At 34.3% G+C, this 15,856-nt stretch overlaps 4 protein-coding genes across 8 annotated transcripts; 2 read left to right on the plus strand and 2 right to left on the minus strand.

Annotated features, from left to right (window-relative positions):
* Positions 1–73: 73 nt before the first annotated feature.
* On the plus strand, positions 74–6,089 carry LOC101742995 (vacuolar fusion protein CCZ1 homolog). The gene is made up of 11 exons (XM_004932119.5): positions 74–706; positions 780–877; positions 1,047–1,137; positions 1,220–1,282; positions 1,676–1,801; positions 2,073–2,245; positions 2,646–2,920; positions 3,120–3,301; positions 4,069–4,154; positions 5,145–5,272; positions 5,971–6,089. The coding sequence occupies exons 1-11, from the start codon at positions 635–637 to the stop codon at positions 6,027–6,029; spliced, it is 1,353 nt and encodes a 450-aa protein (XP_004932176.1). The 5' UTR covers positions 74–634; the 3' UTR covers positions 6,030–6,089.
* LOC105841241 (protein RFT1 homolog) lies at positions 6,085–7,880 on the minus strand. Its single transcript, XM_012695530.4, has one exon. It carries the CDS (start codon positions 7,878–7,880, stop codon positions 6,204–6,206), a length of 1,677 nt encoding a protein of 558 aa, XP_012550984.1. The 3' UTR covers positions 6,085–6,203.
* On the minus strand, positions 6,085–8,522 carry LOC101742661 (ragulator complex protein LAMTOR4 homolog). Of its 2 annotated transcripts, none has more exons than XM_062669929.1 (3): positions 8,376–8,522; positions 8,141–8,279; positions 6,085–8,057 (listed from the first exon to the last, which is right to left on the minus strand). In XM_062669929.1, the coding sequence occupies exons 1-3, from the start codon at positions 8,506–8,508 to the stop codon at positions 7,898–7,900; spliced, it is 432 nt and encodes a 143-aa protein (XP_062525913.1). In that variant the 5' UTR covers positions 8,509–8,522; the 3' UTR covers positions 6,085–7,897. The 2 variants fall into 2 exon arrangements, with proteins under 2 accessions (XP_062525913.1, XP_004932175.2); XM_004932118.5 differs by having other exon boundaries at positions 8,380–8,497.
* A 275-nt stretch (positions 8,523–8,797) lies between these two features.
* On the plus strand, positions 8,798–15,771 carry LOC692592 (lysosomal-associated transmembrane protein). 4 transcript variants are annotated; one of them, XM_062669547.1, is made up of 8 exons: positions 8,798–8,886; positions 8,975–9,030; positions 10,222–10,332; positions 10,644–10,857; positions 12,100–12,238; positions 12,901–13,057; positions 13,452–13,709; positions 14,192–15,771. In XM_062669547.1, exons 3-8 carry the CDS (start codon positions 10,225–10,227, stop codon positions 14,285–14,287), a joined length of 972 nt encoding a protein of 323 aa, XP_062525531.1. In that variant the 5' UTR covers positions 8,798–8,886; positions 8,975–9,030; positions 10,222–10,224; the 3' UTR covers positions 14,288–15,771. The 4 variants fall into 4 exon arrangements, with proteins under 4 accessions (XP_062525531.1, XP_012550861.1, XP_062525532.1 ...); XM_062669548.1 differs by having other exon boundaries at positions 8,872–8,890; XM_012695407.4 differs by having other exon boundaries at positions 8,839–9,030.
* Positions 15,772–15,856: the final 85 nt, after the last annotated feature.

Here is a 15,856-nt window from a genome sequence, read left to right on the forward strand (position 1 = left end):
GAAAGGGCTACATATCAACTAAATATTTCTTTATTATTTATAACTGTGGATTTCAGATCAATATCAGCGACTTGGACTTTTTGGCGGAAACGCGAGGAGTGAAGTTGTGTGATTTGTTTTATTTTATCTATTTAGTGTTTTTGAAGATTTAATTGTGTAATAACGGTGGTTTACTAACTGTTTAGTATTTGAAAAAGTGCAAAATGTGAAAAAATGTAACAAAGCCACTGGACGTAACTTCTCGGGATCCTCCAAAAAGTCTAGTGAAAAAATCTCAGTAAATGACCACCATTTTACTGAGATTATATTATTTCATCCCATATCATCTCATTTTATTTTATTTCATCCCAGTTGATTAATGTCTCAAATAAATTATCTTCATTTCATTTCATTTCACTCCATATCATCATTCTTCATAAAAATAAGAATATGAATTAAAATAAGACATGACTTAGAGTCTTAGCTACCAGGTCATAAAATCTCTTAAAAAATAAATGTCATAGCCTTCAATCAGTCAATGTCAATTTCATTAATGTAAATTGTCAAAATTCAATAAATAAACAACAAGTTTTGCATTGCAACATTATCTTTTTATGACGGCTGTGTTAAACTAAATGATATTATTTTTTTAAATATGATAGACTTAAGATCTAAAATCAACTTTTTCTTCGTTTTTAACCCTACCTTTGGACCTAAGGAGGGCGATGTAAGTTGTAATGATTTCATGTAATTATACCGTTCAAATTTCAAGTAATTTTAAAATCTCTCTTTCAATTTAGGAATTAAAGAGAATACTATACTTTTATCCAAATGAAGTCAGTCCAGATGCCCGGAAAATGCAAGTTGGGCTGTGTGAAGCCGTTGTCAAATTTATGTCGTAAGTGACCACATTTTTATTGGTATAATCATATACATATCACCTACTTTAATAACCATTGACGATACAGTTGCAGTGTTCATGATCCTCAGAATTAAGAGAAAAACTGATTGCACTAGATGATATCAAACTGACGAAAATGTAGATATTATTTTAATTACATTTTCAGGACGTTTTCATCTGAACCATGTGAAGCTTTGCAAACACAATCTAAGAGATACATATTTTTTCAACCAGAAAAAAACTTTTGGATGGTTTTAGTATGTAGATACACATTTTTCTAATAATACATAAAACACAAATTTACAGATGTGAGATTCTTATAGAAATTTTAATTTATAGGTAGTCCGAATACCGTATACAACCAAAGCATTGTCAGCAGTTGGTGAAAGTCAGGGAGATATAGTAAGTGAACGAAACAATAAAAAATATATATTTTAACACTATAGATAGGCAATCAGTAAATGTAACAATTAAATGTTAGCTATGAAGTTACTAAAGTATTTCAATTTACCAATAGGCATTGAGTTATGTGCCCTTGGCATTACTGCCTTTGACATAAATATAGCTTAGTACTTACCATTACATTTCTACTTTACTGTTTTTCACAGAGATAAAGATAAAACCTTTATAATAAAATTCTTACCTTAACATACAGCAAAAAGATTTTTTTTAAATAAATTTGTCACATCTTCATTCACATTCATAATTTTGGGAATTACTAATTAAGTTAATTATCTAACTATTCATCAATTTAAATAACTGAAATAAATGATGAAATTCCTTGATTTTTTTTAGGTCAATCCTACTGTAATGCAAAATCTCCTAACATCTGCATATAAGATGTTTAAAATGTTCAGGGGCCCATTCAAAAATATTCCAGCTGATGATTTATATGGTATAAGTGAGCAGTTCTTTACGCCTGTAAGTAGTACCCGTCCGAGCGTAGCTGGAATAGCTTCTTAGGCTACCAGCCAGGTAGGCAGAATAAGTAATAAAAATAATAAAACTAATTAATTATATTTCAATTTTGTTATTGACAGTAACAATAATTCCTTCAGTTCTTAAAACTCTAATTATTATTCTATTACAAAAAAAAAAGTTCAAATAAAATTAATTATAAGTATAAATGGCACTCAGATTAAGTCATTCTTATTCGAGTTGACTTTTTTCATTTCCAAATTTTTATTTTCAGTATATATCATCCAGACATCTAACAAATGACATATCAGATGTTATTCCTGGCATAAATTATTTACCTCTAGATAAAAACTCTTTTTTTAAAGTGGTATGCTTCGTAGATCACCTGGAAGTTACTTATCCTGATTTTAAATGTATATTGTTTCTTTACAATGATCAGCTTCTATGGTAAGAAAATAAAATATTTTTGTAAACTTCATCTTTAGGAACTTTCATTTGAAAACCTATTCCTGCCGAGTACTGAGACTTAGGTCTCAAGTCTCATGGACGTATATGGACTCCGGTAACTACTAAACACTAAGTGAGTCCTAAGCTAGGTCACGCATCACGTAACAAACCAAGTATAACTTAGAATCACTGATCATCTTCAGATTTTTTTTTACTTAATACCATTTGGCTTTAGTTTGAACTTTCCTCCATTTTTTTCCTATGCATTATAACAAGATATGGATATTTTTTACCCCTGATTACCATGGGGATAAAGTGTGGATAGATAATATTTACTTTTTCTTTTCCTAATTTGAAAACTATCAAGGTGTTAATTTAAGTAACCTGTATCCTTCCACAGGAACGGTCTGTGTACAGAAGACATGCTAACATTATACCAATATCTAGTACAGACATTGCTCCCTAAACAAGTTGAAATAGAAATCCAAGGTGGTGTAGTGACAGCAGCGCAGAGACTTGGCCGATTCATAAGTCCGCCAGATGGAATACATGTTAAAGAAGACTTAGATAAATTGATAAAGATACACGTAACACTCGAAGATGATACAGAATTTAAGGAATACTACCTCCTCATATACAGAACATTGAGTGCGACTGTCTGTTTCACTATTGATGGTATGTTAATATTACATAATAGATGAAATAGTATTGTAAATCATTTGGAAATAACGTTATTTTTAAGGAAGCGCGTAACGAACGGGATCAAAAGACTACAAGATACAAGCTTGTAGGGTAATGATATGTGTCAACTCGTATTTTTTCAACGAAAATGCCCAAGGGCTCTGACATAAATAGGAACATTGAATATTTTCAGTAAACACTCGGCTGGAACTTGATACGGTCAAGTCAGTGGACGCATTTATTGGGCCGCAGCTATCAGCAATAGCTTCGGCCATCAGCGAACAATGTTCATTGCACGCATTACAAGCAGCGCAACTGGCTAGCGAACACAAGTTCGTGTACTTCAACAGATTAAATTTAATTTTGAAATCATCTGTAAGTAATACTTATTTTAACGCTAAAAGTTCGACTGGCGGGGCTTTTGTGAGTTTTTTATGGGCTTCGGTGTTCCGGGCTGTTTGCGAAGAGGATATGGAAATTATGTTAACACTGATTTGGATAAGATTTTAATAGAAAGCGACACAATTAACTAAAATAAAATAAAAAAGTTGAGAAAAGTACAGACAAACTAAGATTGAAAATATTTTGCCGGTCGTATTTGCGCGCGCCGCGGGCGCGTGTTTTTTTGGCTCAGAGTTCTGTCTCAGCGGTGGGTAAGGCGGCGGCGGGGCCGGTATCGCAAGTTCAGATACATATTTGGTTACGCTATATTATTTATTTATTTATAATATTGGTGAAGGAATGAGTTTACGCTCTATCAGGTTTAAGGTGGTTACCGGAGCCGATAGACATTACAATCTTGAGGTCGTTTTCTCAAATTCTCAACTATACTGTGTAGTAGTTAACCACCTCTTTAAAAATGAAACGCATGAGTACCTACTCAGACAGACTTTACAGACAGACCGACAGATATAGGCAGGATTGTCAAATCAAGCTAGGACAACTTAAACTATGCACTTAACTTAGCAGTTAAATTTATTGGTTTATAAGTTTTATGCTAACAAAACTTATAAACCAATAAATTTTAGCAGTACCTGCTTGCTGCTGATAGTTAAGAATAAACAAAGTGATGGTAAACCATAACACAGATTTAATGTTATTTGAATTTTACGATTTCTAGTAAAACATTTCATAAATTTCAGCCACCAGTAAATAAATTGCAAATATCCGCTGCGATAAAACCTGAAGTTCTTAGTATCATGTCTGGAATTCATGCTGACCGACAAAGGTTAGTCAGTAATTAGTAAAAATAATTTTTAGTTATTGTTCTGGTCGTTCCCTCAATGCTGAGGATCGTGACTGTATGTCAATCTTCTCCACTCGGTCCGGTTCTGCGCCATATGTACCGCTCCCCATATCTGGCCTCCAGTCACCTCCTTGAGTTGGTCAACCCATCTAGCTGGCGTCCTCTAGCGCGCTTCCCCTCCATCTGTCCGAGAATTGTGAGTTTCTCCAGGCTGTGCAATGAGGATCGCATTATGTGCCCAAAGAAACTCCGGATCCTTTCCTGATGAGTTCTAATGATTTGGATGGATTCGTCGGACAACATAAGACGACAAATTTTCATTACCTACCTATTAATAACATGTCTTCTTAATAAAATAGGAAGGGGGCACCTAATTAAACATCTGAGGGTACAGAACAGCCGCTCAATGAATGGCTAAAATTACTAGTCTACCAATACTCCATTATTCTTTGGTATGAATAAAGCAGTTGTAGAAAAATTCAAATATGCACCGGTCATCGTTCTCGTCGAACTCGTCGCTTGCGACGAAGGGCTCGGCGGGTAAATTAACCCACAGACACAGCCCACTGAGTTTCTCGCCGGATCTTCTCAGTGGGTCGCGTTTCCGATCCGGTGGTAGATTCCGCGAAACATGGCTCTTGCTAGAGTTCGTGTTAGCAACAACGTCAGGTTTGAGACCCGTGAGCTCACCTACTCGCCCGGTTACGTTACGCTGAAATGGTCTCTCAAGACCTAGTCCATAAGCTTGGATAGGCCAAGAAAAAAAAACAAATATGCATGCTGAGTGAACATAATACTATTAATAAGTTGAACAAATGTGGGAAGTTCAAGAATTAAATAATAATTGTAACATATCGTTATTTAATAAACGTAAACAAAACATGCTTGCGCTCGTAAGGAACGCTTTGATGAAATTAAAACACAAAACAATAGTCAAAATTAAATATTAATATACTTGTTTTTTTTTCCTAGCCTTGGAAATTATGGAGAAATAATAATTAAAACTCCAGACGAATACTGGATAACAGGAAAATGTTCCAATGACAGAGAATTCTATGTGATAATACAAGAGAAAAATGCCAACCTTAAAGAAATAGCGGGTGCGTACTCAGTTTTACTTGGTTCAATGGAAACTTTCAAATTAAATATATTTATTTGCTACATTAACACATAATATAAACAGTGTAATATAAAATAAAATATCATGGGCATTTTTTTTATTGCATAGATGGGTGGACGAGCTCACAGCCCACCTGATGTTAAGTGGTTACAGGAGCCCATAGACATCTACAACGTAAATGCGCCACCCACCTTGAGATATAAGTTCTAGTCTCAAGTATAGTTACAACGGCTGCCCCACCCTTCAAACCGAAACGCATTACTGCTTCACGGCAGAAATAGGCAGGGTGGTGGTACCTACCCGCGTGAACTCACAAGAAGTTCTACCACCAGTAATTACGCAAATTATAATTTTGCGGGTTTGATTTTTATTCCACGATGTTATTCCTTCACCGTGGAACTCAATCGTGAACATTCGTTGAGTACGTATTTCATTAGAAAGTATTTCATTGGTACCCGCCTGAGATTCGAACACCGGTGCATCCCTCAACACGTATGCACCGGACGTCTTATCCATTAGGCCACGACGACTTTAAGTTTGTTAATTTTAATATACGTTCATTGAAATTAAATACAGTTCTCATAACTACATTCCCTTTAGTTCGCACTTCCAATATAAAATTTTCATTATTAACTAGATAACCAATAAAATATTTTATTGTATTTCTTTCTATTACAGATGAAGTGAAGCGTGTCTGTGAAGCACAAATGAAAGGGATATTCTTTTACCCTATGTAAAAAATTATTAACAGATGTACATACAAAATTTTGCTAAAAATAAAACAACACAATATTCCATGGATACTTTTTATTACTCTCGGTAGGGGTACTCATAAATATAAATATATATATTAAATTTTTGTCTGTTCACCCTTAAATATATTTTAGAAAAAGTTAACAAATAGGTAACTATTAATCAACTGACAGCTTTTCTTCCTTATTCATAATTTTTCTGTGCATCTTAACAACCAGTTCTCTGTTTTCATAGCCCCAAGCTATCAATACACATAGCAGCATAATTCCGCCCACTAATATGTGGAGTAATATAAAAGAAGGGAATAAGCGAATTTCAGATATTTTACATACAAAACCAGCAATGAACAATGTTGATAAAAATATTTTGCCAACAAGCAAGCCATTCAAAGGCTTATATTCCGTATCTTTATATTTGTTCCTTATAAAATGAATACTGTGCATTATCCTAGCAAACATATTTATACAGTTTGAAATGATGAATCCTATAGGACCAAAAATATATGTCAAACAATATGACAAAACTAAGAAACTTACAGAGAAAATTACCATTAAATAGTTATAGCTATTTAACTGGCTACTAGTCATTGTGGCAAATGAATAGCATTCAGTAACTCCATTAATAGCTAACAAAACAATTGCCAAACAATGACTTCTCAGCAATTGTACAGGCAATCCACCTGCAACGAACGCCTCTCCTCCATACAAAAGCAATAATGTATGTGAATAACTTTGTCCAAATACTAGTACTATCAAACCGATGGAACTCACTGTTTTACATACATTTGATAAAACTGCACAAGATTCCTGAATCTTGTTTTGGTCTTGTTTATGAAGAGGCAAGTCTCTACTTACCATTTGTGTGAAGTAAAAATAGCTACTATCTTCAATTGGCCTAAACACAAATCTAGCCGCTAAACTACCTAAATTATTGACAACATCATAAGTTGCTTGTTCTGAAAAGGTCATAACTGGACTCATAGACATAACATATTTTTCACCTTCTGTTAACAACTGTTTAACAAATCCTTGCTTTGCAAAACTGAAAGTGAGGGTACTTAATTTTTTATTAAATGTGGTACTGATTGAACCTAAATATTTAGGTAGAAACTCCTGAATAGATGTAAATTGAAAATCATCCATATTCTCATACAATTTATGCAAGACTGCATCAGGAATTAACTGACTTTTAAGTGCACCCTTTGCATACAAAGGCTTATTTTTAACATACCAGTAAAAGAAAATGTAATATGACAGAACAACAACAAATATACTTCCTACTTGAGCTATTGAAAAGGCAATAAGTGCCAATGATCTATCATAAATTATGATTGATAAAAACAAAAGTGTTCTCACAAAAATATGTAATGTATCCAAAACAATTTTCAATTTAATAAAACAAAAATGTTGAGCTACAAGAGCTAAGTTTGCAGAGCAAAGTTCCAGAACACATGAAAAGGCAACACTCCAGCAACCAAAGGTATACTGATATGCATGTTCCGGATTACCTAAAGGCAACCAATTTAACCAAATATATACAAATACAATGGACAATAGTGAACTAATGGGGACTGATAGCCAAATTTGATTGATAAGATGACTCCATCCAAAACCATCAGTCCTTCCTAAACAAGCTCTGTTAAATGGTTCCCGACTAAGGAATAATATAGTACTCTCTAAAAGGAGTAGCCTAACATTCATTATGCCCAATATTTCATGACCAACATTTCTGATCACCCATGCGTTAATAATAAATGTAATACACCTGAATAATATTTGTATTAAAATATTGAAAGACGCGTTTTCAAGGCTACTCATCAAAATATTTCGTGCCATTCTTACTTTTTTTAATACTACACATTAATTTCATTACTTTCTCTGAGTGGAGTATGTATATTGCGTTTTACAACATAAATCTTTTTATTAGATAGACAGATAATATACCAATGATCATCAAACGTTATCGAAATCTTCTTAAAATTCTCACTTGGTCCAAATGCAACTGAATCAACCCTAAAACAACAAAAATCATTTAAATTCAGATACCATCAAACCCCGTCTCTTTGATTTTGCCTTAAATAAAAGTATAAGCTCACTCATTAGATAGGGTGATGAGATCAGTTATTATAGTTGCGATACGTTCGTCGTTCTCAAGTTCTCCACCAGATTCAAGGACAGCACCGTCCTCTGTCAACACCAGGTAGCCGATTTGGTCTGGAATTTTATCCATTATAGCTGCAACGATTTTTACAATTCAGTAACTTGGAGTTGGAGGAAACAGCAAAAACAAGAACTATGAGCCTGTTAATCTTTTATAAAAAAAAAACCTACCCACCACCCACTTCAATTTCCTGGATTTCTTTGTTTGTTTTGTACAATTGGATTGGCAAAGAAAAGATAGCCAATACAGCCATGTCTGTTTGATGACAAATATTGACAAGCGAATAAAAGGAATGAAATTCATAAGTTGGATGTAAAGATATAATCTCTCATTAACATTATGGAAAATTTCTGAGATGTCAATGAATTTTTTGAAAGAACCCAGTTGATACGTCCACTGAAGTCAGTTAACAACCATCATTTTACTAAGCCTTTATTGCATCTCATCTCATCTCGTTTTAATTAAACCTATTGAATAAAATCTCAAATATATCAACTTCACCTCATTTCATGCGTATAATTTTTCAGTTCAAACTATTTTTCAATAAAAACTAATCGGCTGTATGGTGTGATACGTTGGCTTTTTCCGTTAGATAATGGAAGCACTAATAATAATACTACAATTAGAAATTGTATGTCATTGGTGACATTGATTTCTAAAATTCAGCGGCGTACGACCTATGTAGGTACCTACGTTGTAAATTCGATGAACTGAAATTTTACTGTCAATTTTTTTAGAAAATTCGACTCATAATAGTTTTGAATTTCACTGGAAATATAGTCGGTGCATATTCTGGAACTAACTCTTGAGCATTTTACAACCAAGGTAAATATGATTCAAAATTTCGCACACAAGACAAATATTGTTTGTTGTTTTGGACACTTCTAAACATATTGCAGTAAAATGCACTTACACATTACTTTTACTAGGTACCCAGAAATTAATGAAAGACGAAAATAGCTGCTATAAATAAAACACTAAGAGACTTGTTTCAAATACAAATGGTTGATGTGTATGTATCTTAAAAGGCAGTGAAAATTAAATGGAGATTTTGATGTATCGATCTCATCTCATAATAAAATAATAAAAGTAAAATCGATCCGGTGTGTACGAAGTTATTAAACAATTGATAAATTCAATTATAGAGTAAAATATGTCAGTTTCCAAAAAGAAAATAGATGAATTACAGTTATTTCTTAAATATATAAATAAGTATTCATATCAGCACACTAAAGGATAGTGAAAATTCTTGCATGTGATGCAATTAACAAATTAGGCTTTCAAATGAATTGGACAGTATAAAAATGTAACATTATGCAACCAATAATGTAGAGTTTTAACACAAGGAAAATGTAGGGATAGGTACACAGCTCATAAAATGTAATGTATTATCTATTAATTGAGTTTAAATTAAATTAAAGCTTCTTTATACTCTACACAATTTCTGTTGACAATAATTGCTGAACTTAGCCTTGCAACCCAGGTTTAGTTTGATACAGAAACTATAGAATAGTACCTTTTTTATTTATTTATTGCATTTTAAGATATTAGTACTAGTATAGTTACAACAGCTGCCCCACTGATCAAACCGAAATGCATTACTGCTTCACAGCAGAAAAAGGCAACATGATCTTATTCATTCATGGTGGAAATCAATCAAGGACATTTGTTAAGTATGATTGAATAAGATTCATAAGAATGATTAAGATTTCTTTAGAAAGATTGGTACCCGCCTGCGGGATTTGAAAACTAGTGCATCGCTTGACACGAATGCACTAGACGTCTTATCCTTTAAGCCACAACAATACTTTTACTTATACTGGAACTCATCCAAGGACATATAAATCAGATGGCAATATGGTAACAATAAGCTTAACTGATGGACTAGACAACTGATCTTCACATAACTATTAAATTTTTTTATTGAAATGAGGTTGGACACATTAGATTTGCCCTTTTTAGTATTGTTAAAAGCGAAAAAATGTTAAAAAAGATATTACATTTTATATTATCCAGGCAATGTTAAGATTCCATCCCAAGTTGGGAAGTGAACGTGGCAGTGAGTGGCTATGCTGCTTCTGCCTACATGTTCGGACTGGCACAATTATCCTGGGATCATGGCACCTGGTAAGTTTTTTTTTGTATTTTCATTCATGAAGTTGACATATGATCAATATAGAGGTATTTTAGCCCAACATTATGCAACAATAGCTAGTAATTACATCATTTTAGAAAACTTTTTTTCAAACTGTTTAAAAATTGAAATCTATTATAGAAAAAGGAAGTTGTTAGTAGTTTTTTTATGTCTTTATAATCTTATTTGGTTATGGCAATCTAACTAGTAAAACAAAATATTCTTAATGAAATAAAATAGTGAAAAATCAGTGAAGGCATTTATTTCATAAATGAGAAATTTCATAATGATAATTTTCTTTTAGTTCCTGCACCTAGTGGCACTAGGAGTTTTAGCAGCGATTGTGCGTGATCCTCGATTGCTGGATGAACTGGACCGTGAGTCATCCCCAGTGAGTTCATGGAGCAATGTGGGGCGCACTGGAGATGTACTGCCCACACCACTGTCAAATGTGGAAACTCGTCCCAGCCCATACTCTCAACATGCTTCACATCCTAGTGACCACAGCCTAATATACCGTAAATATTTTGAATTTTTTTCTTTACCAATTAATTACTTGTATTATTAATATGTATGCTTCTTTTCATTTTTTTTTTCTATAATTATTTTATATTTTTTGAGCTGGACAAAGAATTTCCTGACACGTCGAGCTTTGGATGTTTTGTCATTCCCATGCTCTCTTCATACAGGCGATTTTTGAGATTTCCCATCGATTCTACTATAGCGATTGGAGTGTCCATAGACATCTTAAAAGTTCAGTTTCGTCCTTGTTCCACTGTCACATTCAGGGTGATGTATAGTTTCAATCTACTCTGTTCAGAATCAACAGATTACGTTATTAGCCAACTTTATCTCTGTCAGTCAGAGTGCTCAAAATATCAGACACTGTCTTATACAATGCCAGAAAGAATATTTATAATATTTATTGTTTTGTTATATTGTTTACATTAGTTTTCACTTAAAAACTCTTCAGCATGTGTTGACTCTGTGGCATTTTTCCAATCCATGGTGAATTTAAATTTAAGTAGTCTTTCAATTATCCTCACTGGAATTCTGATCCTATTATTGCTTCTTTAGAGCGCATTGTTGCTAATAAATTCATCTTACTCGTTTCCTTCGACACCAATATACCCAGACTAAATTGACACTGTTGTGTCGACCCAGTTTATTAAGGGTCCGTATACACTTCACCGCTATCGCTGGGAGCGTAGATTGTTTTATACATTATCATTATCTACAATCTCAGCCGTGCTAGTATTAATAGCGAACGTCTCCGCTTGTAAAACCGATGCACATTGCACAAGACTGTTGTTTTTCACAGTTGCTAAATCCAAGCGAATTTCGAAATTAAAATTAAAATATAGAAAGCATAGTACTGTAAATTTTATTCCCCGACACAGTATTTACTACGTCCTCCTTTTTGTCTTAATGATTTTTTATTTGTAAATGACGCGCACATTCTTACATTAAGTAAGCTTTCAATAAATTTTAAAAAGAGTCAAATAATTTAAAACAATTTTAAATCATTACTGATCTCGACGATGTAAAACACAGCATTACTGTAATTAAACCAACGGCTTGTTCGTTTTATGAATCAGTTCTACTACCAATGGAATTCATTTTACAATCCCGAGCCTTTAGTGCATTTTGTAAATACTGTTATTTGATTAGTTCGCAAGTTGTTTGCATGCAATTTGTTATTAATAAAATTTAGAGAGATCAATTACGTGCATAGTCTTAAGATGTTACGTGCGGGCTAGATGATGCGGATGTGGGTGCGATGGTTACAGTGGGTACCATGGCTCTCACACTGATTATGATCTACGGCGCCGCTCGTGGGAAACCGGCTTATCTGCTGCCCTTCTTCTGTCTTCAGATCTTCGACTTTGCCATCACCATGTGAGTATTAATAGAATTTGTAACGAAATTTACAGAGAGAATACATCGAGGGGTGAAAGGTCATTTGTTTAATTTAATACGCGAAATTTATCTTGTATTAGTATCAACAGTTTCGTGTTTTTAATTGGAACATCAATTTAGCTTTTCTCCAGTTAAATAACTGAAGAAGTTTTTTTTAATGATATTTCTTCCAAATTTCAAACGATAAATGGCTCTCCTGTTAAGTTGCAAAAATGTCGCTTAAACCAAATAGCCTTTTACCCTTCGCCACAATAATGACAAATTACCAAAGAACAGACTGATTTTTATTACAAAAACATAAAAAGCGTGATCTGGTGTTTTTTTTAAAATAATGATTTTTTATATTTTTTTTATTGCTGAAAAATGAAAAAACTGCTCTTTTTTTTATTGCCTTTGTAGGCAGACGAGCATACAGCACATCTGATGGTAAGTGGTCACCGTCGCCCATGGACGTCAGTCATGCCAGGGCCAGTACCAAGCCGCTGCCTACCATTAAGTGCTCAAACGAATTTAAAAAAAATTATTGATGTGGGTCGTCGGCCTATGTATTTCTACAAAAATTCTAGAATAATTGCACTTGAAATGTCTAGTTTTATCAAGAAGAACATATGTTTTAATGCTAATAATATTCCCATGAACAGTTTGACGGCAACTGGCTATCTGTGTTACTTGCGTCAAATCCATGCCTTGATTGCGGAGACCCGTCGCGTTCCCTTCCGCGAGGAGTTGCTGCGGCTGCCGGCGCCAGCTCTTGCCTTCGTCGTCATCTCTGCTTTGATCGTGGCCGTGATAATTAAAGTACCTAAACTTCCATATATTTATTTATTTACTAGCTTACCCGGCAGACTTCGTTGTGCCTCAATCGATAAATAAAATACCTAAACTTTTGTATAAAATAAACTTAAAAACAAACAAAAGAATCCGTCCGACGGGGGATACATCAAAGGAGAAACAAATCTTTCCTTTTTATAATATTAGTATAGATGTTATTGCTTCACCATGGAAGTCAATCGTGAACATTTGTTAAATACGTATTTCATTAGAAAATTGGTATCCGCCTGCGGGATTCTAACACCGTTGCATCGCTAAATACGAATGCACCGGACGTCTTATCCTTTAGGCCACGACGACTTCAAAATGGATTCAAAATTCACCGGAATGTTTTCACTTCAACAACATTTTGAACTTTCAGGGCTACTGCATTAGCGTTGTGTGGCGTTGCTACAAGTACCTGACGATGAGGACGGCGGCCCTGCAAAGCCTCACCCCGTTCGTAATCTCGAGCGACGGCATCGTGACCTCCGCCCCCGCGCCCCCCTACCCGCAGCCCGCGACGCCGGACTACTCGAGCCTGCTGCCGGACTACGAGGAGGCCGTGAAGCAAACCCCGCCGCCCTCGTACCGGGCCGCCACGCTGATGGCCGTAGCCGACCCGGAAGCTGCTGCTGTCGTGAGTAACACGCACTCCAATACCCTTCCTAGTGTATACAGAAATAATTTTAAATTTTTAAATAAGTCTTAGTCGGTGACCAGCTACATCCACAAGGTTTTTCTGTGCCGCCGTCAGATCTTTTATAATATTTTTTTATTTATTGCTTGGTATTTATTGCCTGGATAGGTGGACGAGCTCACAGCCCACTTAATGCTAAGTGGTTACTCGAGCCCATAGACATCTACAACGTCAATGTGCCACCCACCTTGAGATATAAGTTCTAAGGTCTCAGTATAGTTACAACGACTGCTCTACACTTCAAGCCGAAACGCATTACTGCTTCACAACAGAAATAGTCAGGGTGGTGGTACCTACCCGCGCGGACTTACAAGAGGACTTACCACCAGTAAGATATAAGATTTTACTTATAAGTCGGTAGTTAATTTTAAAAGTTAATGAAATTTAAATTTATAAAAGTAATTTATAATAAATCATTCCAGTCCGAATCTCGTCCAATAGAGCAACAGACGGGCCGTCCCGTGGCCAGCGCCACCATCGTGGTGCTACCACAGGAGGGAGCACACGCTCGCGTCTGATTCTCTCACAACAAACATATGTCGTCACCGCTTAGTTATAAAAATCGTTCGTTTAAAATAAATCCAGCTATGCTGTAATCTATCTATCGTAAACTAAAATTCTATAACAATTTTGAATGAGACTGCACCTTTATTGTAAACTGACGGTATTTGTAATTAACTGATGACACACGCTGATGGCGACCTAGCGCTCTGCACTCCGAATGGTGACCATAATTTTAATGTTCAATTTCGTTCATTTAAATTTGTACTAATTAGAGATGACATTGGACGGAGTGAACAATAGAGGGCACTGTTGTAGTGTAGTATAAAATCTAATCAACTTCAATTGTACGCGGAGTATTAAAAACAACGCTTTAGTCTCTAGTTTGATACTTTAGAATAAAATTAATTGAAAAATCTTTAATAAAAATATCTATTAGTTAGTTGATCGCATGGTCGCTATCGGTTTATTCCTATTTCTTATGATGTTTCCATTTAAAGGGTATAATACAATTTATTTTGTTAGTGTTTCATATAAATTGTAACTATGTGTGTGTAATTCTTAGAACGGTTTCTAATTGGAAACCAAAAACAATTTCGGGAATGAACTAAGAATAACTTAATAAAAATCTAGTGCATGCTTTACTATTCCAAAAAAGACACTCTTGAATTTGTCCGTAATTGAAATGTACTTAAAAAGCTTCGATAGGAAAAAGCGTTACCCGAAAATTTTTAATCCGAATGTAAATTGGTTAATAAATAATACGCTGTGACCGTAGGTAGTGCCATGTCGTTATATTTTCTAAATTATATTTTTGTACTAGATAATGTACTGTTTGCAAATTATTACTAGTGTATGCAAATTTAATAATCGCAAGATATCCTTAAAAATGCTTAAGCTTTTGGAAGTGGCATTTGAAACATTCCGTCTCAAGTAAAAAAAAAAAACATTAAATAGTTAACGCTTTGTAATTTGAACATATGGCAAGATTGCCCTATATTTTACATATAATGTTTGTATGTTTTCATATCATTAAATTAGTCAAAGGCAAATACTAGAGAAATCCCGATTAAAGATTTTACCTTTAGAAAAAAAAAATACATTACCAGGGTCAGCGACCAGAATATTGATTTGCGAAAGTTCAATGATATTATAATTAATTATATCGTATAATTTATAACACAGATACACGCTTATAAGCAGCGGCTTTTTTATTAACAAGAAGAACACTAGTATCGAGGTATAATATAGGCCTAAACACATAAAAAGGTTTCTTGTACTTAATATCTACTTGACTATTTGAATTCACCAATATGAATCTATGTATGGAATCAAAAGATTTATACTATATCCAGATATTATTATTTGTTTCCAGCACTATTCGTTTGTTTGGGATTATTTCGGCAAAGTTATTTGAAATGCACTATAAATTAATTTACATGTGTTTGAAGTATGTGTAGTGTTATAACTTATTATCCAAATAAATCATTCATAAAACAAATGTTTTGTTTCTTCTAGTATTTATAATGTTCGTTGTTTATGTGGTCATGTCGTTGGTCAAGTGTACCATGACTAGCGAGAACTGG

Source organism: Bombyx mori, chromosome 8 (assembly GCF_030269925.1).
Source record: "Bombyx mori chromosome 8, ASM3026992v2".
NCBI lineage: Eukaryota > Metazoa > Arthropoda > Insecta > Lepidoptera > Bombycidae > Bombyx > Bombyx mori.

Excerpts from the sequence above, each read along its gene's own strand:
- LOC101742995 (XM_004932119.5), top strand. The coding sequence starts at position 635 with ATGATAGACTTAAGATCTAAAATCAACTTTTTCTTCGTTTTTAACCCT. Across the intron at positions 1,283-1,675 it reads GTGAAAGTCAGGGAGATATA|GTCAATCCTACTGTAATGCA; the intron begins GTAAGTGAACGA and ends GATTTTTTTTAG. Across the intron at positions 1,802-2,072 it reads GTGAGCAGTTCTTTACGCCT|TATATATCATCCAGACATCT; the intron begins GTAAGTAGTACC and ends TTTTATTTTCAG.
- LOC105841241 (XM_012695530.4), bottom strand. The coding sequence starts at position 7,880 with ATGGCACGAAATATTTTGATGAGTAGCCTTGAAAACGCGTCTTTCAAT.
- LOC101742661 (XM_062669929.1), bottom strand. The coding sequence starts at position 8,508 with ATGAATTTCATTCCTTTTATTCGCTTGTCAATATTTGTCATCAAACAG. Across the intron at positions 8,280-8,375 it reads GAAATTGAAGTGGGTGGTGG|CTATAATGGATAAAATTCCA; the intron begins GTAGGTTTTTTT and ends AAATCGTTGCAG. Across the intron at positions 8,058-8,140 it reads CTCATCACCCTATCTAATGA|GGTTGATTCAGTTGCATTTG; the intron begins GTGAGCTTATAC and ends TTGTTGTTTTAG.
- LOC692592 (XM_062669547.1), top strand. The coding sequence starts at position 10,225 with ATGTTAAGATTCCATCCCAAGTTGGGAAGTGAACGTGGCAGTGAGTGG. Across the intron at positions 10,858-12,099 it reads TGACCACAGCCTAATATACC|ATGATGCGGATGTGGGTGCG; the intron begins GTAAATATTTTG and ends CGTGCGGGCTAG. Across the intron at positions 13,710-14,191 it reads ACCCGGAAGCTGCTGCTGTC|TCCGAATCTCGTCCAATAGA; the intron begins GTGAGTAACACG and ends AAATCATTCCAG.